Below are 27,441 nucleotides of genomic sequence, written 5' to 3' on the forward strand. Positions count from 1 at the left end.
ACGCGGGAGCGCCGAGCTATTCCACCAGCCGCTCTACGGGCGCGGTGCCCCGCCGCGCCGGCCGAGCGATGCGCTCTGCCGCTCTGCTGAGCGGGTCTGTGCCGGTTCCGCGGGCCGCCGAGCGAGGGGTGAGCGGGAATGGGAACGGGAACGGGAAAGAGAATCGGAATGTGAACGGGAATAGGAATAAGAATGGGAGCGGGAATAGGAATGGGAGCGGGAACGGAGCCGGGACGGGGCTCCCGTGTCCCCCTCCCCTCACAGACGAGGCTCTGAGCTCCCCCTGAGGTGCCGGGCCGGGGGCCGCGGTTCCTCCCCTCACGTTGCCACCGAGTGTCGGGAATATTGTCACATTTACCCGCGTGTGTCAGTATTTAAGTCGCGTGGAGGCGAATTGAGGTCGCGCTTACCTAAAAGCCTGTTTGTTGGTGTTTGTTCTTTCCCTTTAAAAGCAGCTTTGAAGTTTTCCAGGCAGCCCTTGGTTTTTGCAGCTTACCCTAAAGCAGCCAAACCCAGGACTGAAGGAATTAGTTTAATTAATCACTTTTCCCCATGGCTGCAGGACTCCTGTGCAGGGTACTCCTGAGCAGGATTGGGTATTGCAGGTGTGACAGTGGCTGGCATGGAGAAATGGATAAATCCCATTCCTTGGGACACAAGAACGAGGAGAATATCAAGTGTTGCTTACAGGAGCTAAGCCCAAAGCAAAGCCAGGTGGTTCATTAGTGCTGTGAATTCCTTGCTGACTCGTTAAACCTTTGGTCTGAACAATTGTGGTTGTCCTTATGTGCCTCCTGAAATTTCCAAGATGCCCAGTAAGGGTGAGCACCTCACTGGGAGTCTCTCTTCTTCCAAAAAAGTGCTGAGTTCACAACATTTTGGCCAGAAAAACCCAAACAAACCAGTCTTTTCTACAGTTCTGGGCAGAGAGAATGACAGGTAACCAAATGAGCCATGATATTTTAGGGGTGAAAAAAAAAGCTTTGTGAGATTTCTCACAAAAACCGTGAGTTCTGTATTGAGAAGGGAAATAAATCTTTATTTTATAAATCTTGTTTATAAATATTGTTTTTCCTTATGATTTTAGCACACTGATTCTTTAGTCACTACAATTTGAGGAGGAATTCCCATTTTAAATTTGCCTTAATATACCTTAGCTCATTCAGTCAAGATTAGCATGTCATGTACTTTATCCAAGATAAAACTGGGCAAAAGCTCAGCATTTCCTTGTCAGAATTCAATTTCAGGTTTTCTAGGAAAAACCTAACAAATACAGAAGCTTTTCCTCCAGTCAGTTGTTTTGTTTTGGGTTTTTTGGTTTTTTTTTGGTTGATCTTCCACTTCTCCCCAGAAGCTTTTCCTCCAGTCAGTTGTTTTGTTTTGGGTTTTTTTTTTTTTTTGGGGGGGGGTTGCTCTTCCACTTCTCCTGTGCCTGTGATTTAAAACAGACACCCCAAGTTTTCTCTAGAGGCCAACAAAAACTCCAGGTGCTCTAAACATGGTGCAGTTACTCAGCTGAGCACTTTGTTTGTTCTAAGCTTTCCTTTTTCCCCTCTCTGTGCTGAATTTCAGGTTTGCCCAGCATGTCTCCAGTGGCAGAGAAGGACAGGCCAGTTGTTGAGCTCCTGCTGGAGGCTGGCACGTGCCCACGCTGTGTGCTGAGGTTCTGCTGCGTGGGCTCCCAGCTGCTCTACAGACACCCAGCCCAGGTCTGTGCTGGAAAAGGAGCTGTGGAAAACTCTGCTCGTGCCTTTAATGGGAAGGAAATTTAGGTGAAATGGCAGAATTGGTATGCTGAAAGAATGGCAGGGGAGGATTGTTAATTACCTGAGGATAAATCAGAGAAACAGGGTGTTGTTAGACATCCTTCTTAGCTTGCTCTAATCCCCTGTCTCTGTGTCTGTCTTGGTTGTTCTACCTTTGCTCAAGTTTAGACTCTCCACAATTCATTTTTAACATCTTTCTTCCCTGTCCTTTTCCATTTTTTATCAATTATTTGAGGAGTGTTCGTTCATTGTGCCGGTTTTTTATCCTTTTGCGTCTCTACCTGATTTTCCTCTGAGTTGCAACAGCACAGTAACTGCTCTCTTCCTTACTGAAAGCCTTTAATGAATCCTTCTTCTCATGTCTCTCATCCTTGCAGGAATCAGAGACTGCAGGTAATTGTTAATTTTTGAAGGTTTTGAAGGTTTTTGAAGGTCTCCTCATACAAAGCTCTTACTCTGTGTGTTGAATTGCACCCCCACCTGTGTCTGCTCTCTCTTCTTTTTATTGTAGTGGCCCACTCTCTTCCTTTTGAGTTGAAGGAATTAAGGAGTTGAAGGAATTAAGTTCTAACATGGGAAGAAAGTTCTAAATGTCTCTTTTCATGGGATAGTGTTGGGGCAAAGATAAAAGTGTTTCTGCAAGGCAGGTCTGGAAAACGTTTTCACTCTTGGATGATAAACAAGTCTACTCAGCAATATTTTCTCTGGAAATTTCTATCCTGAGAGCAATGCAGCTTGGAGCTGTTGAACTGTGTCTTAAAGATGTCTTTGGGCATAAATTCCGTGTTGTTAATGCCATACACTGAGCCTCAGCTGGAACAGTACTGCCCTGTGGAATTGTGCTTGTTAGAGAGGAGCAAACAACCGGGGTGTGTTTCCTCTCTTTGTGTCAGGATCTGCTGAAGGATCTGCAGGAATTTCTGAAGAACAGCCAGGAGAAGGAAGGCACAGGCTGTTTGGATGTGGCTGACCCACCCTGTAAGAGAATCAGGCTTGAGCACAGCAAGGAGGAAGGTGCTGATGACCTGACCCACAACGGGGCTGTCCCACAGCTTCCCTCAGCTGGGAATGCTGAGAGCTCGGCTGGCAAGGTTTGCAACGTGTGCTTGGGGATTCTCCAGGAGTTCTGTGAAGCTGACTTTGTTAAAAAGGTACATTTTTCACCTTTTGGGGGTACTTTTTTGGAGTTTGTGTATGCTGGGGCCTGCAGGATGGAGCTGGTGACTGAAAACATTGAGCAGTTTTTTTGTTGTTTTTTTTTTTTCAAAAGAAATGTTTTCTCTTTTTTTTTTTACACCTGTGCAGCTGGGAAGTTGCATCTGTGGTGGCACCAAATTTTGCCCAGGCTTTGTAATAGTGGCACTTTTTTAAAAAGAAATAGCAGTGCAGGTGCAATGGAATGACTGCAGGGAGCACACTTTCCTAAGAAAAGGACTAGCAGCTATGTGGTTACATGGATTTAGGAGATGACCTGAGGTTCAGCTGCTTTCAAGGAAAACCTCAATGGAGCTCTGAGGAACTCTTCACTTTTTATGTGACAGGAAAATGAGGAGTCATCAAGTGAACCACATGTTTCTAATAACAGCATGAACCTGTCTTTATGAAGTACCACGGGGGAAGAAAATGTTGTGGTGATGCAGCAGACTGTGGATATTAGAGAAAATGTGAGTTAGGAGAGAATGTGGGCACAGAGTGTTGCAAATGCCATCTCTGAGCAATTGTACTGCTCATGTGAGCAATATCAGCTAGATATTTCTAGCTGAAATATTAGCTAGAAAACTCACACTGGCATCTGAGATGTTTAACAGAGTTTTGATAGAAAAGGATTTCATTTAATAGCAGGAATGTATCAAAAATGGGACTAGACAGAAAGCATAGCACAGTTTCTGTTGCTGCAGAACATAATTGTCTCTTTTTTGTTTCCATGGGCAGAATATGTATCTTTTTACAGAATCCACTGCTAAGATTTGTTTCAGAGCTGCTCTTTTCAGCAGTTGTTAAGGCACCACAAAACCTACTTACTTGATACAGAAATTTCCTTCTCTGAGATGCTAATTTCACCTAAAATTTCAATATACAATTGGTCCTGGCCTTAAAAGAGTGAGTTTGGTTGTTTCATAGCACCAAGGGTACTGTTGATTAGTAACTTTTTTTAACAGGACAGAAAAGCTTGTGTTTCAATAAGTTGTTAGTGACTGCTCTGGTTTGTATGTTGGGCATCTCTCTGAGTGTGTGATAACGTGAATTCACAGTGATTATTCTAGAACAAAAATTATCAGCTCAGTCCCATTGCTGTGGTTTTATATTAAGCTCCTTCTCTTACAGGTGTGCCAAAAGGTTAATTCTGCTGACTACCAGTTCACCAGTTTTGTATTTTCTGTGTCACTACCCCCACAGCTGTCTGTCAGGGAGGTAAGTAACTGAAATAACAACTTAAATAATTAAATACATATTTAAGAAAGTAACTGTGGAATGTATGAGCTGGAGGTGGTTTGATTTTTAATTGTTATTGTTTAAAAAAACCCAAAAGCCATGCTGGAAGTGAAGTCTGCTCTCCCCTTCCTTCTGGGTGAGCATTACTGTAATTAACAAAGGGCCTGAGTCACTCCAGCTTTCAGTTAGCCCAGGAATTACTTTCCATCTGAAGACCTAAAGGAGTTTGTTGAAACCCTCAGTGAATTGTTCCCTTTGGTGCAGATGCCAGCCCTGTTTTGTGGATCTTCTCAGAGACAGAGCTGCACAGCTGGTCCCTTTCCAGGGATAAAGGATAATTGGCAGTGCAAAATGCCAAGGAAGGAATTTGAGGATGAACTCTTGAAGTGTTCAGCATTTTAAATGATGGGAAAATACACTTAGTATTTTGCAGTCTTCCTCTGCTTTCTGATGTAAAATGATGCAGAAGTACTGTTCTAAAGGTGATGCAAAAGTGGTGTTTTAAAGGGCAGCACGTAAATCTGTGCAGGAGATGCCTGCAGTGGTTGAGATGTGGTGGAAGCTGCAGTGAACATGGCAGAAAGAAGAGTAGATGGTGTTGGATTTCTGTGTAGAGCTGTGGTGAGGTCTCTTCTGCTCCCACACAGTTTGGTAAATAATCACTGCACGTGTGCTGTGATCTGTGCTGTTAGCTGGGGCATCCTGGGCAAGTGCCACTGTAACAGCTGACAAATACTCCACTCCTAAATCTTCTGCAACATGAGATTCTCTGCTTCCCACCTTAAACTGGGCATAGTTGGTGTGTTTGCTTTGTCCTTTCTGGCTGGGTGAACTTCCCGGATTCCCACTGTGGGTTTTGATGCCTCCCAAAGATGATGTCTGTCAAAAAGCACTTTCAGGCTAGGTGAGTATTGGGATGCCTGTGATGTCCTGGCAAGCCCCAAACTTAGGTCAGACTTTACCGAGTTTTAGTGCAGCTTTAAGCCTGGTGTAAGCTGAGCACCAGGAGCGCCTGATGTTTGCAGGAAGGCTCGGTAGAGGGTGGTGTTGTATTGCAGTTCAGCTGAGGGATGTCCTCGCTGCCTGGGGCTCGTGTTCCAGCGAAGCAGCAGAGCTGGGGACAGCCAGGGGAGTCAGAGCTGTTCTGTGGGCCCACAAATCAATAGATGGAGTGAAATGAGTGAGTAGGAAGCTCCAAAAGTGGGTGTGTTCCCTTTGGAAGCACTTCTGGTTTGGCTAGGAGAAGGTTTGGATTAAGAAGTTCCTGCTGTCCCTTCTATTCCATCCCTCCAGTCTGGTCAAATGCTGAAGCAGCTGTTTGCTCCAGCTGCAGGGGTAAAAAGGGGTGATGGTGGAGGAAGAACTTTAAAAATCATGGGGCTTTATTTACCTCCTCTCTGTTTATCACTTAAAAAAATGAGTGAGAACCTGTTTTATAGCCACAGAAAAGCAGCAACACAGTATGTAATAATGTCTGAAAATACCCAAACCAGGTATCAGAATATCTCAACATGCTTGGTGCTGAAAAGAGGCCATTTGTTAAATTCTGGTTTTAATTCTTTGACCTGCTGTGTACAGGAACACGTGGAATCCTGTCATCAAAGAACACCCAAAGGTAGCCTCTCTCCCACTGCCCTCTGGTGTGACACACAGATTTTCTCCATCATCTTTTTTAACACAAAAAAATCAGAAACTGCCTCTCAGCATTACCTCCATCTCATTTAATTATGACACTTGTCATCCTGCCAAGTCTGAAATGTATGAGGGGAGCTGGAGAAGAGCGGGACATAAAATCCACATTTGCATAGTATTTGTATCTGTGATGCAAGGAAGCAATTGCCTCCTTCCACAAGTAGGAGATTTGATTGAAATAAATCATAAATAGAGGAGTCCCCAGTTTGTGTCAGACAGCTCTATTAGGAAGAGAGGTGAGTGGTGCCCTTCAGAAGGGTGGCTGCTGGCTCTGCTGTGCTCTCAGTCGTGATCCATCATCCTGGTGCTTGCTACAAGGACATTGATGCAAATAACATCTGTAGTCATTACTCCCTGTAGGGCTGCCTGTGCCTCATCCTGGAATTCCCCATCTCCAAGCTCTCTGCTAATGCACTGAACAATGCTGGGGCTGGGACTGCACATGGTATTTCAACTGTTGCCACTGTGCTCCCTCAGATTGCACCAGAATAATGTCCTGCAGCTCCTAATCAATACAGTGCCTGGGCTGGTGTGTTCCTGAGATGTGTTTGCTGCTGAGCATTGCCCTGCAGGCTTCAGCTCTGTAATGAGCATTTTTCATTTTCAAACCACTTCACAAACATGAAGTAATTAGGAAGTAGAGGGATCTGATCCCCTGCTCCACGTTCAGCTGGGAGAGAGTGCAGGGGTTTGGCTGGCTTGGTGGTTGAATGCAATTTGGAATTTGGGATCTTTTGGCTTCTGTGCTTGCAGTACCCTCATCTATTGTTTCCCCTTAATTGAAGGGGAAAAGTAATTTCTTTAATTCTCTTTCAGCTTGGAAGTCAAGAGAGAGAGGAGATGAAATTTGACCTGTGGTCTCATTTTAGCATAGCTACTCCCGTGCAGAAGTTTTGTCTGTTTTGTAGTTTTTTCCCAAGAAAACAGGGAAGAGGAGTGTGATGAGCCTCCCCCTGAGCTCCAAACATCCCAAACCTGCAAGTGCTCTAAATCAAGGCATGAAAGAGGTTTCTTTGTAAATTGGCATTTGTCAAATGCAGCTTCCTAGGCCCAGTTCAGTGGTTGCCACATCCTGTAGTTCAGAGCTACATTCAAGGAATTTCAATGGAAGCTATTTTTATTTATGATTTTATCTGGGTTATTATGCAAACAGGATTACAATATACTTCTAGTGAAGCAGCCTTACTCATCCTGTCTTCAAATGCAGGATGATGAATCACAGTGGATTTGAGCAAACAGCAATTTCATCACTACAACTGCATTTGTTTTGTTCAGCAGTGTGAGGGTTTGTGTATCGTGGATCTAACAAAGTTCATGTCCTCTCTCCACCATCCCTCTTCCCTCTTAATTCCTGGCACTGTTTTTAGGGTTATTCCCTCATTCTTTTAGGTGTACCAAATGAAGGATAACAGACTTATTTTGTTGGTTGAGTTCCTTATCAGCATGGAGAAGGGATCTGTGATGTGGTTCCTTCTGATATCCCTGTGATCCTGAAGTTTGAGAGCGGTTTACAAACCTTTTCCTCAGAATTATTTCCTTGACAATGCACAGTGATTCTTTCAGCAGAGTTTGGGGGAGGTGATTCTTGAAATACATGAAAAATAAAAGATGGGGAATGGGTTTAAAAGCCTGCAGCCTACAGACTGAAAAACTGTTTCATTGTGGTGCATTCAAAGCAAAGAACTTGATTTTTAGAGTTTGTCTCCAGTGAGGAGGTTGATACAGGCTGAATTGGTTAAGTGCTTTCCTGCCAGTCCTAGTGTATTTTTTTAGTAGAGGAGAACTGAAACTGTTGTTGTTCTTCATTGTAGGAAGTTCTGAGGGGAATTTTTCTCTTTTTACTAATTGTTAGTGAACTCTAGCATTTGTACTGAAAGGCCCCTCTGATTTCTAGAATCATTCTTTCTGTTCCTCCCCTTTTCCATATTTAGCCTCTTCACCTAAACTAAGTGGTGTGTTTTAAATAAGGGGGCAATTCTGTGATTACCAAATTATTTTTCATTCCATTTTTTAAATAATAGATGATAGCTGAATTTGAGGTTTTATTAATTTATGTCAATCAGCTTTTATATCCCATTCATTTAGACACTTTTTAAAAAAAATTTCTACGTGGAAGATAACTGATGACTTAGAGTCTTTTTGTAGTTACAGTATTAATAGCAAGTTTCAAAGTGTTCAATGATGCCTCTTTTATTTTTTTAACCCAGATAGGATTTGATGTGAAGAACAAAGTGATGTCTTAGAAATAGGATTTGATGTGAAGAGCAAAGTGATGTCTTAGAAATAAAAACTCACAGCAATTCCATCTTTCCACTTCTGAAGCAAAAGCTAAACTCCTGATACTTTATTTTTGGTCAGGAATTTTCAAAACACTTCTCCCTTTGCAAAGAACCTCTCAGATTGTTGGGAGTTCTGAGCCTTAATTTCACTTGCTTTTGTTTTTTCCTCTCTTTTCCCTGGGCATGGCTGGTGACCTGCAGCGTGCTGCTTGGCTGGGGGTGAAGCAGCAGATGAGGTGAGCCATTGCTTTTGCTGTCTGTCTGTCTGTCTGTCTGACAAGAGCTCTTCATACAGACACCATTTCTCTACATTAATGTTGATTTATAGTCCCATTTGCCTGATGCTTACAAAGAATAAGGTGGCAGCTGGGTTTTGTGGGTTTTGTTTTTTTTTCTTTTTTACCTGGTTTGACCTTACTTGGGGTTTCTTATCTCTTTTGCTCTCTAAGTTCCCAAACAAGTGGTTTGAAATGCATCTCTCCCTTCCTCAGCTTTTCTCTGGGCAGCCTCTGGAAAGACTCTTGCAACTTTTGATCTCCCTGCAAGCTCTGGCATCAGTTTCCTCAGTGCACAGAAAAAAAAAAGAATCCATTTTACTTGGCAGTAGCTACTGAAGTTCCTCTTGAAATCTTGTATGTCGTGTATCTATTTTTGACAGACCCCTGTGCAAGTTATTATTTCTTTGTGATTCAGAAATCTGGGCCTTCCCTTGGCAAAGGATGACATCGTTCAGCTGAAGGAGGCTTATAAGTGGATTATTCATCCCCAGCTGTCAGAAGAGTTGGGTGTTCCTGCTGATGGAAAGGTCTCGTATTAATAGCAGAACACTTTTGTCTTTGTTTCTTCACTCTTTTTTATTATGTGTTTTGTGTGTATGTTTATAAACTTATGCACATGGTGGGGAAATGAATTGTATCCTTTTTACCTTATTAAGAGAGAAACAAGATGAGTGCCTCCTAAATTCACTGGAGGGAAGAGCAGGGGGGAAGTTCTTTTAACCAGAGCTCTCCAAGTGGGAGTCCTGAGGGGCCCAGTGTTCATTTTGTCCACACAGGTCATTGCATCTTCTGAAACCACCAGAGGCTTGTGCTAAATCTCTTGTGTGCCATCCTCCTTTTGGTAATGAGACTTTTCCAGTTGTCTCCTGTTCCAGAATCCCTGTTTGGCAGAGGCTGAGGAATGCTCACACATTCCTTCCCTGCTCTGCTGTCACTGCCAGCACTTGTTCAGGTTCTGTGGATGAAATGAATGTCTGAAATGTACTGAAAGAGAAAAGACTGGTCCTCGTTCACTCTAATGAACACTGGAAATGGGCCTGTTGGGACCTGCAGTATCCCTAAGTAGGCAGTGGAAATGGTTTTTTCAAACTGTTTTCAACTTGCAGATTCTGATTAATATCCTTAAAATCTTTCTGAAAGGCAATGACTGAACATGACAATCAGGTGTTGCCAAATTCAGAAGCACTTTGAGTTGTCTTGAATGTAAATTTTCTGCAGTCGTGGCTGGCTGTAGGTTCTACTTGTCACCAGCCATAGCACTGACCCCAAGCCTAGATTCACTTAGTCTTCATGTTGATTTGTCAGCTTCCATAATAATTACAGGCTGTGTTTTCCCAGGAGTGCCAATTGAAAGCATCCCTTTTGTCTTAGGGAAGAAAAAAACCCACTCAGTTACTCTGAAGATGATCCAGGAAGAAACAAACTTCTTACACACCAAGTTAGCAAAAGCTCCCCACCACTTAGGCAGGAGCCACTCCAGACATCCCTGTGCCACAAAACTTGTTTTTCTAGTGCCCTTTATCTACAAGGCCCTTGAATATTAGCCAATCTTTTCAATAGCCCTCCTGAGGTGTTCTGGTATCTGAGTAACAGAAGTAATGAGTGTTGTTTGCCCAAGGCCAGAGAGGGAATTGGGGGAAGAATTGAGATTACACTGGAGTTCCTGGGCTAGCTGTCAATCCAGCAGGACGTGTTGCCTTGCTTTGCCCCAAGGCCATGCAGGCACTGCAAAGGAAGCCCCTGACAAAATGTTACAGTGGTGACTACTGCAGGGTTTTTATCTTTATTGCACTCCTGGGAGGGCTCTGGGCTTTAGTGACCCTAATAGGCTTTGAGCCTTGGCTGCCTCTGCCTCCCCTGCACAGGATGGGACCAGTGCAGGTCACTGGTGGCTCTGAAGTGTCAGCCTTGGTGACTTCAGAAAGGCAAATGCTGCCCTGGCACACCTTGCAATGCCTTTAAACATAAATGAATGGGTTGTTCTCTCTTTTGTCTCTGCTGTTTTCCTACAACTGCAATATGAGTGCTTGAGAATATCCTCGCTGGTTGTTTAAAAACCTCTTACCTCCTCCTTGTTCTTTTTTCTTCTTTTTTAATTTAGAGTTTGTTTGAAGTTAGCGTGGTCTTTGCTCACCCAGAAACAGACGAGGAGTGCCATTTCCTGTAAGTTTTTCTACATGTAACAAAAGATCTTTATCTAAATGTTGTGCAACATTGTTGGTTTGGATTTGTTACAGAGGACAATATGCAGTGTTTATAAACTAGAATGTGGCCTGCATCTAGATTTCCTCATATCCACATGAAGTTGCAGAGCTTGAAGTTAAACCTTCTCTGGTTAATTCTGCCAATTTAAAAAATCATCTGGAATTCTGATTTCAACTGGAGGGAGAGCATTCAGATAAGTTCTTCAATTTCAACCCTCCTCAAAGTCATTCCCTGTATAACTTTTAAAAATGTGAACCATGTAATTGCAGGTGGGGGAATCTTTTGAGGTCATACCTGAGTTTTCCTGCTCCTGTAGGACACATGGACAGGAGGAAAGGCTTTGAAGTGAGTTAATCCAGCACAGCTGGTTGATGAAAACAGACAGAAATTCCCTGGCCACTGCACACAGCCCCTGGCCTGGCTCTGTAGGGCACCTGCTGTACACAAAGAAGCAAAACAGTTCTGTGAATTTAGCTGCCATGTAATCTGATTTCTCAAAATCTAGCTGTAGTATATTCTGGAAAATTAGGGTCACTCTTCCTGTTTGTTGATGCTTCCTGGAAAACCTAAAGTTTCACTCAGTTAATTTGCAACTACTGCAAGTGAAATCTTAGCATGGAAGGAGGCTCAGCAGAGACGTCTCTGTTGAAACGTGAATTCATTTCTTGAGACTGGAGATTTCTCTTGCAGCCTTTATTTATTTCCTGATTTCTCCTCTGGCCATTTGTGATTTTTGAGTGCTCAATCCACCACCTTCTTGGTTTTCCACAGCTGCATCTTCTGTTTATCTTGAGGTGAGGCATGAGGGAATGGAAGTTTGGGAAGGAACCAGTATTAGAACAATTATTATCAGTGTTTGTTCAACAGCTTTCCTTTCCAGTTTCTTCAAGACTGGGCAAAAGAGGGAGAAAATTGTAGGGCCAAGCCACTGTTCTAAATAATGGTTGCTGCAATCCTGTAAAGAACTGAATTTTTCTGCATCCTGCACCCTTTTGTTCTAATTTATTTAATTTTACTTTCTTCCTCTGAAACCTCTTCACTGGTATTTTCTGCTCATCCTTCCATCCTTTTTCTGGCATTTCAGGAATATTGCTGTTGAACATGTTATGGTGCCAGTGTTAGTGCTCCAAGCAGAGCAGCTGCAGAGGGGAAAGCTGGAAAGAAGTTCCATTCCACTTTCCAATTACTCAGGTTTATTCCATGTGACCTGACAATATCCCTTTATTTGCCTCCTCTTTGTAGCACACTTAAACAGCAATTAAGGTTTGAGACACTGTCTGAAGCAGCAGCACATCACCTAATTTAATTACACAGTAGTTCCTGAGGTGCCAGGGCATTCTGCTTGTGTGAGTGGCTGGCTCTGGGCACATTCTGAGGCAGTGCTTTGGTTTTCATGTAAATATGGTGAATTTGGGAATTATCCCAGTAGTAGTGACAGTCATGGTTTCTGTGGAAGCAAAGCAGGGCTTTGTCTCAACCTGGAGAGCTCCAGGTGTGCTTTTGGATTGGATTTCCAAGCGTGGCATCTGCAGTTTCTCACCTGCTCTTACACAGTTGTGTGGAGGTGGGTGTGGTGAATGGTTTGACATGGAAGATTGAATTGGCTCTTGTCAGTTCATATTTAAGGGTAAGGTGACACTGAAATTTTGGAAGAGGGAGTTTGCATTGCTTTGGGTCACAGACTGGCCAGGAAAGTTGTTTGTATAGAAACAGCAAAACCTGCTTCCTTAGAGTGAAGGAGTTACAGAGGTGTTGAAAAGCACCAGCAAGTCATGATAATTTGGGTTGGAGGTCAGAAGTCTCTCTGCCTGCATACACAGAAATCCAGAAATCATCTCTGCCTGCATACACAGAAATGCACTAATAAGAACAGCAACTTCCTCTACACTGCTCAGAAAAAGTGTTTGTTTCACTGACTTGGCTTTCACTTTCGTGAAACAGCCAATAGTTTCCTTTCAAACAGGCAGAGCACAGCTCGTGGTGAGCACCTGGGGTTACTTTTTCAGTGGGAAATTGAATTTTCCTCTCCAGAAGAGACAGTTTGAATCTCAGGTTTCTGGTGAGCGTTGTCTAAGAGTGGCAAGTACAGATTTCTAGGGTCTTGCCTAGAACTTAAAATATTAATCATGACCTTTATTGAGAAGGATTAGAAAGGACTGAAAGCTACACTTGTGTGCTTTTCCATCCCATCTCAAATCTGAGACACAGTGTTGGTCAGAGCAGAAGAGCAGAGCTTTGTCCATGATTTCTCTGGACCAAGCAATGCACATCTTGCACCATTTGTGGTTTAGGATAAAGGGAATTTGAAAATCTGCTGTGAGCTAAGCTGTGGAAGTGAGACACTGGATGCATATGTACAAAAACCATTTACTGTGCTTGTGAGTCTGTCTATTTCTTTCTCTGTAAGAGGAGCAGCTAATTTTCATTTCTGTGTTTAGAGCCACAGCCTGCCCAGACTGTTTCAAACCAGCGAAGAACAAACAGGTAAGATCTCATCATTGTATTTCTGCTCTGGCATTCAGAATTTCACAGCAGCACCTACAACTTACCTGGGTATTCATTCAGTGCTCAGTGTCTGCTTTTCCTTCATCAAAAAGCTCTCTAGTTTCCAATTGTCTGAAAATAAAGTTGTCTCCTTTATTCACTTCACAGTTCTCAGCTTAGGAGAACCAAGAGCTCGGTGCTTTTGTTTAGGTTGTTCACTTTCCAGGCTGTCCAAAGGCCATCGTTTTAGGAAGGTTCTCTGTAAATACCTCCCTTAAGATCTAGGAATTTGATTGTCATGCATTAAAAGTAGCATAAAAGGTGATCCTCAAGCTCTCTGTGGGTGAAGCAGTTCAGATAAGTCACATTGTGAAGATGAGACTTGGCAGCCAAAAGGGAGATGATCACACTGCAGTTTTCATGTGCTCTGATCTGAGTGAAAGCCAGGATACATGCAGGATGGTTTTATCCTGCCTGCCTCTGGAGGAGGGGGGAAAGAAAAGGGACCTTGCCACTTGCTGCAGACCCTGAGCACACTCAAAGCCACTGATGGAAAAGGGCACAGGTGAGGATAAAAACCAGTCAGAGGGAAACTGATACAAGTGGGACAGTTGGTGTGATCAGAGGGAGAACAACTCCTGTCAGAGGCCATTGCAAGACCTTTGATTCTTTCTGGTGAAGAGTCTGCCAACGTTTGGCAGAGGCAGAGTCTGGCCCAGGAATTCTGCTGACTCTACTCCACCTGACCAATAAGCACCACTCTTTTTTTAGCAGGGTTGTATTGTTAGAACTCACTGCTTGCTGCATTGCTGCCCTTGAAAAAAGAGGAAATCCCACATAAGGAGCTAAAGCAGCAGGGCCTGGCTGTTAAATCCATACAGGCAACAAAATGTAGGGGAATCTAAAGAAAAATACCAGCTCTGAAGAGCTGTCAGAGGTTTGTCCTCATAAAGAAGCTGGGCTTCAAGGGCTGTGGTAATCAGAGAAGTGGTGTAAAAACTGGCTTCTGAGGGAAAATTTCTGTGCTGTCTGTGTGGATAGTTATTTAAACCTGCTGCTGCTTTCAGGGCTTTCCTGCTCATCTGTTCTGTGAGGAAGGGAAGTGCTATTATCTCTGATTTGTGCTTAGAAGGAGAAAGAGCAGCTTTCCTGAAAACACCCAGGAACTCTTCAGAGCTGAGACTTGAATTGTCCCAAACAGTGACCCAGGGTTTTGGTTTTTTTTGTTTGTTTGTTTGTTTTCCTAAATCCCCAATGCAGTTTGCAAAAAAGGCATCATTAACTTGGAAATTCAGCAGCCGGCCATCAGGGCAGTCCCAGGGCTGGAGCACATGCCTGGGAGGTGAGGCTGAGGAACCTGGACCTCTTCAAGGTTCTTGGTGAAGGCTGTGGGGAGGATCCAATTGAATCTCCTCGTGGTGCCAAAAGAGATTCCTGAGAGCAGGCAGCCAGGCTGGTCTGCACAGAGCGTGGTGGAGGGAGGAGGCACAGCAGGAATATGCTGAAATGAGAAGTTCAGAGGAGACACAAGAAAAACCATTTCACCCTGAGGAACCTCAGAGTGGAGCAGGCTCCATCCCAGGTGGATTTCAAGACCTGACCATGCTTGGTTGGAAGGTTCATTTAGAGACCTTCTCTTGTCCTCAGCCTTCCTGAGCAGGATTTCACCTCAGCTGTCACAACACTTGTTCCTCCTGTGCCAGGAGTGTAAATTCCCACTGGAGCTACCCCAGCAGCAGCTGGCTGTGCACAGAGCTTGGCAGGCTGCTCCTGCTTTGCTGCAGCTTGGGAGTGAGGGGCTGCTTGCTCCCCCCAGGAGGAACTGCCCAGCCCCACGGTTCAGAGCCCTCAGCTCTGAGAATCAATCCACTTTTGAACTTCAGAAACAGATTCCTACTCAACAGGCTGATCTTCAGCAGAACTACCTGCCTGCTGTCACTGACACAAAAGCTGGGCTTGGGTATGTTTGTCTCCTGAAAAAGAAGCTGGTTTAGGTTTCTGTTCATGGATTTAGGATTCTGGTTTTAAACTGTTTTGCAAATTTGGACCTGGGCTCCCAAGTGAGCAGTGACAGAACTGCACAGTGTAAGTTTCAGTGTTTTTTGGTTTTTTGTTTTTTTTTTTCTTCCTCAGGCATATCCTTTCCTTGCTTTTCTTAGTTCTTGACTCATTTTTTTCTTTCACTGTGCAGTCTGTTTTCACCAGAATGGCAGTTATAAAAGCCCTGGAGAGGATAAAAGAAGAGGATTTTCTCAAGTAAGTATATACTGAAACTATTTCTTAGTATTGTGCTTTTGTATAGAATTAGGGAGGGGAGGAAAATATCCAGTGGGTATGGTAGGGTGGCTTTAAAAGAACTTTTGATTGTTTAAATTCAGTTGGTTTACTGCTTAAAACATGTTTTCTTTCTGGCAATAGAAAATCACTCCTGATCTTTTAATTAAAAGGATGATTTTGAACTTTAGAGTTTGTAAGGTAAGCTTCCCTTTACAAGAAATATTCCCATATTTCCAAAATGTTAGGAGTTGAGTTTTAAGAAAACACCAAGTGCTGTTAATATGCTAAAAAATCACACACACTGGGAAGCCAAAACCAGGCACTTTTTACTGCTCTGGTGATGCTCCATCATGTTCTGGTAGTGATAATGCTTTACTCTGTTCTCCCTTTTAATACAGGCATTTTCCATGTCCCCCAAGTTCACCAAAGAACCTCTGTGATGCTCTGGAAATTCAGTGCAATAATGGTGCAGTTTTTGTGGCTGGTAAAGTGATCCACTTCTTTGCTGCTGTGTTTGTCTTGAAGAGAACTTTGTAACACTGCCCTGAGAGGATTCTTGCTTGTTAATCCCTGTAATGAAGTGTAAGGAGCAAAGAAACAAATCCAGCTCTGTCCAAGAGTGCTTTGAAAGGGGAAGAAATTATATTTAACTTTTGCTGAAGATATTATTTTGTCAAAAGTTAGAAATTAGAGATCCCCTCAGAGTAATGGTTTGAGAAAGGCACCTCCACACCAGCAAGCTCCCAGCAGTGCTGTTCCCTTCTTGGGTTTTGATTTGGATTCAGAGGTTTTCACCATCTGGATTTCTCTGCATATTATCCCATCCAAAAGTGCAAATCTTAGTGGGATTTATAAAGGTTTGGGTGAGACAGGTAGTGCAGCAGCACTTGGGTGTCCCTGAATTGAGATGATTGAATTTTTTTATCATCTGCCTGCCAGAGTATCTGCCATTCTCCTAGTCCTTTGTATGAACAGCTTATTTAAATACATGCAAAGTGATTATTGCTAAAAAGAACCCAACTTTTAATTTAAATCCAACATACTGTGATGATAAAAATCCTGAATATAAAGAAATGGAAAATGAAAAAGTACCACAGTGAATGGCAGGGTAGTTGATGTTCTACATAAACCATTCCTTATTTTTAATTACTGATTCGACAGTTAGATGTATTTTTTTTTTTTTTAATCCAAGATATCCAGTCCCTTTTAGGCTTTTCCAAACACACTGCTTTATTTTAAGTTGCTTTATTGGATAGTTTTTTTCAGAATTCAACAGTATGAAGAGCAAAACAGAGGGTTTGCTTTCTGCCTGTCATTTAATACTGGTCTTGTCATTTATAGTTTATATCTTGCTCCAACAAATAAACAATCCAAGCAGGTGTTTAATTTTTCAAGAACTAAATCCAAAATAGAATTTATTGAGTACAGTGCAGATATTTTGCTTTTAATAAATGAGATGGGATCTTGATTTGTAAGCACAACATTGTCCCCTTGACCTTACCTTTAGTGTTTACACCCCAATCTTTTTTAAGCATTATGGGGCTGTCAAACCAAGAAACACCTTCTGGTTTTTTAAACCTACTCTTGTTCAGATCAAAAGTTAAAATTATTCGAATGGAGAGCTAAGAGGAAAAAAATAAAAAAAAGCAAACCTAATTCTCCTTTTTCCATTTTATGGAAAGAGAATTGAGCAGTGTGAGGCTGAATCTGAATGATGAGTCATCCTACTTTCATTATTTGCCCCAGTGAAACTGTGTTACTCAGTTTCCCCATTTGTTTGTGTGGCTTTTTCTGCTGCTCGAACTGCAAAAAGGAAACATTGTTCGAGATAGGAAAATATGATAGGAAAGCCCAAACCCCTGAGATGTCAGAGGCCCAAAGTAAGGCACAGAGCTACTCTGAACTCTTTTTATTTCCTATTTGCAAGGGTTCAGGTTCAAAGCACTTTAAGCAGGGGGTTGCTCCTTGGACTTCATGAATTATTTCCTTGTTTTGGGAATATTTTCAGTTCTTTTCAAACCTGTCCATAAAAAAGCTCATATTGGTCATCCATGTCAGGCTTGTTCTTCTGTCGTAGCCTGCCATGGAGGTGCCATGAAAACATCACTGGGGCCACCCAAAGATGCCAATCTCTTTACATGGCACCTTCTCAAGACTCCTGCATTCCTCCTAATTTATTATGGGGCCTTTTTACTCCTTGCATGGTGTTCCTTGTAGTGAGCCAAAGCATTTTAGTTTGGGTTTCTTTTCTTAAGCCTTTGGGCAATCCAGAGCTGGCTTGGAGGCTGGGTTTTTTCACTCAGGAGGGTGGTAGCTGGAGGCAGGAGTGCAGCCACAGGCTCTCCAAGTCCATCCTGGGTGGCCACCCTGGCTACTGCCACTTCCCTGGAAGCAGCCACGTGTGATCCACGGTGCTGGTGTCATGCTCTGCCATGGAACAAGCCTGACCCTGTCAATTTATTTGCACAAAGCTCCCATGGAAGTTAAATGTGCTGGGCAAGAGTGCAGCTTTCACTCGTGGCTGTGGAATGGTTAGAAGTGGTTGTGTTTTACAGGAAGATACAACAAATATTCCAGGAATTTACCTCAGACCCCCTGGATTATTGATGGGGAGCGGAAGCTGGAATCTTCAGTGGAAGAATTAATCTCAGAGCATCTGATGGCAGAATTCAAGGCAGACAGTAAGTCTTCAGGAGATCTCCTACCATACATATTTTTCATCACTACTAGAAGATTTTTTTCTTGGTATCACTGCTAGAAGATGTTTTTCTTGGTAGCTACCCACTTAATATGGCAGCATAATGGGAAAAAAAAAAAAAGTTTCTTTATCCCTCTTGTTTCCTTCCAAGTTAAAGCTTGTAAACTTTATTTAGCTGTGATCTGGGAGTAATTAGATCCTTTTATCCTGCTAAAGTAGCTCCTCAGTGGATCTGATGATGCAGATATGTTGGTTTCATGTGGTAGTGTTTTTGCTTAACCAAACTTCTCAACAGTTGGTAATTCATAAAATGACATGTACCAAGAAGGATTTTGCCACAGGCATTTCATGGGATCTGCCTGGCTTTTGAGCCCCTCATGCTTCTGACCTCAATTCATTTATTTTCCTCAGTGCATAAAGTTCCACAAGCTAAATGCTCATCCAGGGATTGTCCAGATGAAATAATCTCTGCCCATCATTTGTCATCTAACAGATGTGGAATTGGAGACATAGAAGGCCCAAAGAAAAACTGCATTAAATAGTAGTTTGAAAAAAAGCCCTGCTACTTCCCCTTCTTCTCCTCCCAGTGGATAAATTAGTCTGTTTGTAGCAGTCTTATTCAGGCTAAGGAAGAGCTCTTCAAGAACAAGAGATTTGGGAATAAATAGGAATTCCCACAGTTTGTGAAGTGCAGGCTCCAGTTTATGAAGTAGATTTGAAGTAGATTTTGCAAACAAGCTTAGAAAGAAAACATTTCACCTTTTAAAAGCTGTAGAGAGAATTACAAATGTAAAAGAAAAGCTCACCTGCCTTGTTCAAATCTGTTACAGGCTTTAATTTTAGTTCCTCTGGAAGAGAAGATGTGGATGTAAGGACACTAGGCAATGGTAAGGCTTGGGAAACATAGAGATGAAATGGGTGTGTGGAACTCCTCTGACAGATCCTGCTGAATGCCAAGTGTGTGACCAGGCATGCTTTGGAATTTTATCTCAGAAGCATTTTGGTGAAATTTAGATATTTATTCCCAAAATCCAACAGCTTCATAAAACCAGCTTGAACCAGGAGCCCTTTTTCAGTGGCCTTGGCTGCATGGGAAGGCATAGTTAGTTAAAAGTATTTTATTTTATTCACTCCCTCCTTGTAAGCCATTTATGTCAGACTGATTCCTCTCTTGTTTTCTGCTGGATCCTTCTCATTCCCTCACTGTGACTGCATGAGGGAATTGTTTTCTTTTTGAACCTGAGTCCCTTCTAAAGGTCAGCTGCTTTCCAACACACTGGAGCTGCTGTAGCCAAGGGAGGAGGGGAGGAAAAGTAAAAATGCACAGTTCTGTGTTTCAGTAGCTGTCTGATCTGTAGTGTGATTCTTGGCATGGCTTGTGCTGGGGATTGTCCTGGCCCTGAGCAGAGTTACAGCTCTGGCAGCAGATGTTGAGCTGAGGGAGTGGGATTTAACATTGCCATGCACCTGGGCATTGCTGTAGGTGACAGAAAATAAGCTAATTAGCTTTTTTTTTTTTTCTTATTTTATTTTTTAATTAGCACAAACTTGTACAAGATGTCTTCTGGGAAGTCATAATTTGCACTTATAGCTGATACTGGGGTTTAGTAGCCAAAAAAAAGTCCCTTGTTTCTTCCCTTGCATCTGATGCTCCATCCCTCAGCCCGCCAGTCCCTCTCCCTGTCTGTGTAGCAGCAGACAGTGTTCACACCTTGCAGCCTCGCTGTGTGAATGCAGCACTCATTTAGAACAACATGTTTTTGTGTTTGATGCCCGTGCCCGTGGCCAGGCAGGCCCTTTGCCATGGAGCTGCTGAATCCCCGCAGGATCCGCTTCAGCGCCGAGGAGATGAAGAGGCTGCAGCAGGTAAAGCACCGAGCCCACAAAGCATGTCCTGCCTCTCCGGCCCAGCAGCTCTGCTCACTGATTGCTTTTTTTAAATATCACAGGCAATTAATGACTCTTCAGACAAAATACAGGTTCGAGATTTACAGCTCGTCACCAGGTCAGTGTTTGTCGTCGCCGGCGAGGGATTTCAAAGCGGCACTCGGGGAGTTGGGAAGTGTTCTTGCTCACAGCCTTGTGTAATTATGCTTCTGTTAAGTGAGTAATTAATTTCTTTTGTTTAGAGAGGCAATTGGTCGTATGAAGGAAGGTGAGGAGGAGAAGACAAAGACCTACAGTGCCTTGATATGGACAGACAGAGCAATACAGAGAGAAGACATTGCGTTTCTAGATGATATCAAGGTAGCAGGAGCTCTTGTTGCTCATTTCAATAACACCTGTCCTGGTGCCCTAGGGAAGGCCATCCATGGGCCTGTCTGTTGCTCTGTGCTTGGTTTTTGTTTCGTTTTTGGTTTTTATAATCAGGGTTTCTCTTGCTATAGGGACTTCCATGCCACCCTTCCTTCCTTCACCAGTCCCTCCGGCAGGACACGGGGGCTGGCTGTCAGCAGAGACAACAAATCCTTGTGTAATGTTCACCTTCCAGGAGACCAAATCCTGGGAGAGGAGGAAATCTCTGCCCCTTTGTTACCTTAGATAGTGTCCTGTGTAAGAGAAGGGAGCAGAAAAGCTCTTTTGTTGTGCTCTAGAGCCATTTTGCCACAGCTGCAGCACTTTGGATGTGGAAATGTCTACGTCAGAGTGCAAAGAGGCCTCAGGAAGGCTCAGCATGTGCAGGAACGAGAACTTTCTCCAGATGTTGGCCTGATGCAGAAGTGGGTTCAGTTTTTGGTGTGTTGCACCATTTCCTATAGGAGTTGCCCATGAGCTCATTCTCAAAGCCACTACAGCTCAGGCAGACAACTGTTGGGAAGTTCTTCCTTTAGCTTCCCTTGCTCCTGAGAAGTTGCCTTTCACACTGCTGCCTCTCCTTGGGGAAAGGGAGTCGGGAATGAACTTCTGAAAAGACTGTTCTGAGATCTAATCTCATTTAAGGTTTTTCCCTCTCACTTTTATTTCTAGGGGATTGGCTGTAGTTTAGACAAAGCATTTTGTAGGTGGGATTTATTTTCTTTTTCTGATTGCCCTGAGGCTCTGAGTGAGCTGCTAGATCCTGGAGTCATTCCAGCAAAGGGCTATGGAGATTTCAAGGTTATTCCTCTGTATTTGTGATTCCATTAGTTTGTGTTCATTTGAGGCCTCCTCTGGCCTCTGAGAGAGCTGTCCTCTTTCCTTTGATAAACTTGGAAAAAAACCAGCCTTGCCTTGACATTACTCAACAGCCAGAACACAAGACAAAAGAGACGGGACTGGCTAACAACACACACAGCTCCTACAATCCACACAGCTTTTGCACATCTCCTTCCTCACGTTTCTGCTCCCTTCTCCCCAGGAGCTGAGGCTGGAGCAGAAGACCCCTCTGCGGGTGCTGCACCGGCGGCCGCTGGCCGTGCGCTGCCGGCTCATCCACACCATGAGCTGCGAGTACCTGGACGAGCACCACTTCCGCCTGCGCCTCAAGACTCAGGCAGGGACGTATCCTCGGCTGCTGCCACCAGCCAGGCCCAGCAGCCTCCTGGAGGGAGGGCTTGGGATAAGGGCAGGGGTTCTGAAACCCCTGCAGTGGTGTCGCTGCACAGTGTTTGCTTTTAGGTCACAATTTCTCATTGTTAAGTTTTTGTGAAGTATGGGACAGATGGAAAAATGTGCTGGTGAAAATACACTTCAGTTTTTTCTAATTTAACTGAAATTAATTTTCTAATTTTCACCTCCAAAAATGACCTTTTCCACAATATTTAATGCACTTCAGTGCAGACTGGAGGTCGCAGCTGTTTACAAGTTCCAGTTTTGTCCTAAAGTCACTACTCAGTTTGGAATGAAACAAAATAAAGCTCTGATTCTGGTTTGGCACCAGAGTCAGAAGCCAGGAATTAGGTGCTCTCCTAAAGATAGGTATGGGCTCAACAGGATATTAACTAAGAAATTACTTATGAGTGGAAAATGTACTTTTTTTTTTTTGCCCTGTTGATTTCTTTGGTGTGGAATCCACCCCTCCTTAGCCAGTGTTTTCCAGCTACATTAAAGAGTTTGTGCACGGAGACTTCGGGAGAACAAAGCCCAACATTGGGTCCCTTCTGAACAGAACTGCTGACATTCTGGAGCTGGATGTAGAAGTAAGTTGGTTGCTGTTTGTCTTTCCTGGAAAGTTCTAAGGGAGTTGCCCTGGTGAGATGCTTTCCATGGAATTGCTCTGAGTGGATCAACATTCCTGACCACAGGATGCCTTTCCTTCTGCTACTTTCCTTTGTAAATGCAGCCCAACAGAGAGTGATGCTGCCAGGTAGTAGCAAAAGGAGTTGTGATTCTCTTGGTATGTGTAAAACACCAACTCTGCTGCCTTTTTCCCCCTCTGCTTTTCTAGTCTGTTGATGTTGACTGGCCTCCAACCCTGGCTGATTAACTTCTGGAGCTGGGATGAGGAAGCAGCAGCTCCCTGGCAGCAGCTGGTGACCAGACACTGTGCAGGATCTGTTACAGCCTGGGTGCCAAGGGTGTCCCTGGAATGCTGGGATCACGTTGATCTGCCAGAGGATACCCTTGGGCTCCACTTTACACACTCAGGACCAGGTAGTGTTGGTTCAGTCTCTAGCCTTACTTTTATTTCTTCTGTACATAAAAAGATTTCGGGGAGCCAGTGTCTATAACCCTCCAGCCAGCCAGGTTTTATTTTAAACTCTTTTTCTATTGGATACCACAGCTTTCCTTGTGTGGATGCAGGTAACACTGAGTTACCTGAAACCCACTCCCTAATTTTTCTGAGCAGTTCATGCAGGAAATCCCAAAATCCAGGGAGACTGCAGCCAGCAGGACAGTGCCTGCAGCAAGTTTCCCTGAGACACTGCTTTTTTTTTTTTTTTTGGTCAGTGGCAGTAGAGAGGAGCAGATTTGTCTCTCAGAGTGCTTTTCAAAGGGGAAAAAAAAAAAGTTTTCAGAGGAGAACTTTGCACTTAAAACCAAGTTTTTTCATTTAAAAACGTTGGGGATGCTTCCTAGAAACAAGAGCCTCCTCAGCCTTTTTGAGGAGTAGGAATTCCCCAGTGAGTCACAATATACAGAAAGTCTGGGAACTCCTGGCAGTGGTGCATGATGGGAATCTAAAAAAAAACAGGAACACCAAGAATGTCAACGTGCAGGCAGAAACAAAAGGTACCACAGGGTGCTGGTATCAAGAGAGGTGAGAGATAAAAAGCTGTGACTTAGCAGCATAATGCATTTTTTCTTGTACCTCACCTTGGATGGATGCCTGGAAGAGCTGAACACAGCCTAGGAACTTGCCTGGAATAGGGAAGATCTGAGGTTTTCTTTGGTTATTTTAAATATTTCCTACCAAGCACCACCAACATCTTCAGGGAGTAATTTTTTATACCCAGTATCATGTTAATCCATTAGGGAGGTGCTTCCCTGGAGTACAGAGGAGAGTATCAACAAAAAATTAAGGTTTGGAACTTCAGAGCTCTTTGTTAACATTTTGGGGATGAAGAGGGTAACATCTGCCAAGACAAGCCACTGTCTGGGGCCAGGGAGGATGACTGGGATGTCTTCCCTGGAATTCAGTGATGCTAGAACAGCTCCATGAGAGCTTGAGCTGGAGGCTCTAAGTGTTAATAAATACATTTTTAAGGAGCTCCTTTAAGGCTCTGCCTGTGCTGGGCTGTCAGAATTGTGTCTGTAATGTAAGTAATTCAGGAGCTCCTGTTTTTCTAACACAAAAATTTGATTCAGACAGAAATATTATTTTTGGTTTTAATACTAAAGCTCCTATGAGCAACAGATTCCATGAGTAGTTCTCAGATAATAATCTGCAGCTAGGAAGGAAATGTCATTAATGATGGAAAACTAAAGACACTGAATTCAGAAAACAAAAGAGAATTACTTATCTGTGCCATTTCTTAAAACTCTCAGTGAGCTAAAATACAATTTATAAATTCCATAATCTGCAAGGGAAAGGAAAAATGTAAACAAGACTGTGCTCTCTGGACACAAGAGGCATGGGAAGAGCTGCTCCAAGGGAAATGGAGCCAGAAGGGGAGAGGGAGGGGGCTGCTGCAGTAGTGCCAAGGACACTCCAGGCTCTTCCCTCTGCAGCTCCTGCTGCAGGGGGATCCCAGGCAGAACCCAGGGTAAACAAGGCCACCAAGAGACCCTCGGTGTGCTGAGCTCTTCTCTGGGCAAGGCACAGAGCTCCTCCCAAAACTCCCAGGCTGTTTATTTTTATGGTAAATCTGAAGTATCCACATGGGGGGTGGAAGCTGATATGCAAATATCCCTGAGTTCTTGAGGCAGGGCACCCATCACAGCAGAAATGAAACTGAGAAATGTAATCTGGGGCTCTGAACTTTGTTTCCAGCCCAGTTTTGCAACCATCACTTACGGAATATTGCAGCAATAACATTCATGTCGTGCTTGGCCTTCAGCTGAATTTTAGGAGTATTTTTGTGAGTGCTCAAGCTGGGTGTTTGGTGAGAGCCAGATTTCATCTTGCATTTCCCCAGCTGGACACCTCTAATCCTCCCCCCTGCATTTTGGGTTTGCACCAGCTCAGCTGGGCCTGGAGAGCTGAACTGGCAGCGCAGCTCAGCCAAAAGCAGCTGTGCCCTCTGCATAAAAACCCAACAGCTCTGCCACCAAACCTGCTGGGGCAGACCAGCCCTCACAGGCCTGAGGTTTTATACTGGCCACCAGCAACAGGGAGCAGAAAATACCCCCAAAAAAACCCCAGGATAAGCAACCAAGAACCTACCTTGTCCCTTTTCCCTGCCTTTCCCGTGGTGAGGGACGTCACCCAGCCGAGGAGGTTGCAGAAGCTGAGCACTTGGTATAACCAGTTTTTTTTAATTACCAAACCAACTCGTTTACAAAGGAAAACAGAACTTTGAAAATATTTAATTATACAGTAAAAACAAATTGTACTACAAAGAGCTTTCTATGAAGTGAGTAAAATGTTTACATTTAATATACTTAAATCTGAGAACTTAAAAAAAAAACTGAATAAACAACACGATTCAAGCTTTCTGTGTATTTCTTTGGATTTCTTTCGTCTTTGTATTGCTTAGGAACGTGGAGGAGAGGTGCAGAGGTGAGGAAAAACTGCTTTAAAACAGGGGAGAGTCAATTCAGTTTGTTGTGTAAGCTGGAGTTAGGGGAAGCAGTCTCCAAAGTTCACCTGACTGAGGGAATTCCAGCAGCAGCACCAGAGTGCTCCCAGTGCTATGGATTCCTGCAGGGAAGGCATCCCTGCTTTCCTGTAAGCCACAGAACTTCTGGAGCACCTTTCCTTGTGTACAACTCTACATCTCAAGAGGCTTTTTTGATCTGGGGGGAGGGTTTTAGACGTCATTGCTTTTTTGTGGTTGCTGTCATTGTGCAGTTTTACGTCACCAAAAGGTGACAGCGGGGACCCTTACCTGCCCTAAAGAGCAGCTGCGTCCCTTGAGAAATACACAGACGTTTCTCTGTGTTGCTTCTTAAAGAAATAACAGTATAATAAAGTAGCCAAGGCTGGAGTGTCTTACCCAGCCAGTTACCTCCAGCTGGAGGTGTCAGAACAGCTCCTGCTCAGGCTAAGAGCGAAGACTGGGAATCAAGTGGGTGGGAAGAAGTTCTGGTTCCTGATACAGAGGACAGAGGAGCGGTTTTAATTAGTACAGACTGAAATGGCTTTAAAAGTTGTTAATAGAGGTGAGGCTGCACCAAGGCTTTGCCCTCCTGGGAGGGGGAGGCAGGATCTGAGCCTTCTTTGAAGCAGTCTCTTGCATAGCAGGAAACTGCCAGGATACCTGAGGAAAGAGTGAGTAGATACTCGGGCTCCAGAGATTCCTGCCTTTCCAAATCTCACTCACATGGCAGCTGCATACACACACACACAACTTGCAGAGCGATAACAGCTTCATTCCTAAAGCAACAGGGGCATGGCTTGTAAAACAGTGCATTCTGGGTGAAGTGCAGACAAGTCCTCACTTTCTGTTCCTTCTCTTGTGCAGTGATTTCCTTTACAACAGAGCTGGACTATTTAAAAACTCAAACCTTCCGGTCTTTTTAAATACATCTAACAATGACATAGTCATTAAAAAAAAATTTACGAGTAAATTTGCCTTCAAAGCAAACAGAATGCGGTGACTGTGGAAAATCAATACATGTTCTCATTGTAGGAGAAGAATATTTATAGAAAGGGGGTTAAGAACCTAAACCTTTCAAGTATGCTGAGTAGAACTCAGGTGCCATTCACTACACGAGACTGAATTAGAGTGCTCACGTGCAGGGTTTTTTTCCTCATTTCTGTCCTATCAAAATTTAAATTTCATTTCTATAGCAAAAATGGCTATTTCAGAACAACTCCAACCCTGTGAAGTATATGAAATTTTAACCCTTCTGAAGATGCCAGCTCTTACAGTCCCCAAAGGTAAGGAAGCGTTAACAGTTCCCACTTCCAACAGCGAAAAAAATACGTCCGTAAGGTACTTTTAAGGTACAGAAACCCCAAACCCTATTCCCACCTCCCTCTTTAAGGGCTGCAATAAATAACCTTTAAGTTATATCGTGGAACTTGCACGGCAACATTCTGAAAGAGAAAGCAGGGACTCCAGAAGGGTGAATTACTCCTCTCCACGCAGCAGCACCCGCGCAGCTCTGCGCCGGCTCACGGCTGATAGCTCTGCAAAATGTTATCGAAGGGGAAGGACTGGTAGAGCTCGTCGGTGTGGACACCGTCGGTGTCGTAGAACTGGCCGTCCGGCAGGCCCTGGTGCCCGCCGGGCAGCCTGGGCTCGCCCAGCCCCTCCGCGTCCATGAAGCCGTAGGCGGGCTCGGCCGGGCCGGGCTGCGCGGGGAAGGCGGCGGCGCCGCCGGGCCCGGCCGGGGGCAGCTGCAGCGGCGGCTGCCGGGGCCCCAGCGCGGCGCTGAAGCGCTCCAGGCTGATGCTGCCGCAGCTCATGTCGTCCGTGTCCATGCCCATGCCCATGCCCAGCAGGCCGGCGCTGGAGCCGCCGCCGCCGGGGAGGCTCTGCAGCTCGGGGGCCGGCAGCACCACGGCGCCCAGCCCGTTCGTGCTGCCGAAGGTCCGGAAGAGCCCCGAGTCCTTCTCGTCCGGCCAGGCCAGGGAGCCGTCGGGGAAGGCCGGCAGGGAGCCGCTGCCCTGGGGCTCCGAGGAGAAGCTGTTGTGCGGGTGGGAGCCCAGCATCCAGAACGGGGAGGAGAGCACGTCCTGCTTGCCCGGCCCCGCCGCCGCCTGCGAGCAGCTGGGGTACAGCTGGCTCGGGGCGGACAGCGCTCCTAAGCCTGCAGGCATCATCGTGGATGGAAACAGGTTCGGTTCTGGGGAGAGAACG

The 27,441-nt window shown here is 44.3% G+C and overlaps 2 protein-coding genes across 2 annotated transcripts in view; one reads left to right on the top strand and one right to left on the bottom strand.

The window, feature by feature from the left end:
* The first annotated feature begins 7 nt into the window (after positions 1-7).
* Positions 8-26,610, top strand: PUS10 (pseudouridine synthase 10). Its single transcript, XM_041473946.1, has 18 exons — positions 8-128; positions 1,573-1,709; positions 2,660-2,917; positions 4,092-4,178; positions 8,372-8,406; positions 8,864-8,975; positions 10,550-10,611; positions 13,092-13,137; positions 15,329-15,393; positions 15,813-15,898; positions 17,970-18,095; positions 18,943-18,999; positions 19,902-19,978; positions 20,062-20,117; positions 20,242-20,359; positions 21,450-21,592; positions 22,131-22,230; positions 22,479-26,610. Exons 2-18 carry the CDS (start codon positions 1,584-1,586, stop codon positions 22,515-22,517), a joined length of 1,593 nt encoding a protein of 530 aa, XP_041329880.1. The 5' UTR covers positions 8-128; positions 1,573-1,583; the 3' UTR covers positions 22,518-26,610.
* The window catches only part of REL (REL proto-oncogene, NF-kB subunit), a 31,029-nt gene continuing 26,732 nt past the window's right edge, over positions 23,145-27,441 (bottom strand). Inside the window, exon 10 of the mRNA XM_041473945.1 lies at positions 23,145-27,427. Within this exon, the coding sequence (XP_041329879.1) occupies positions 26,754-27,427 (674 nt within the window). The 3' untranslated portion in view covers positions 23,145-26,753. The remainder of the gene's footprint in view (positions 27,428-27,441) is intronic.

This window comes from Pyrgilauda ruficollis, unplaced genomic scaffold, assembly GCF_017590135.1.
Source record: "Pyrgilauda ruficollis isolate IOZ18807 unplaced genomic scaffold, ASM1759013v1 scaffold31, whole genome shotgun sequence".
Taxonomy (NCBI): domain Eukaryota; kingdom Metazoa; phylum Chordata; class Aves; order Passeriformes; family Passeridae; genus Pyrgilauda; species Pyrgilauda ruficollis.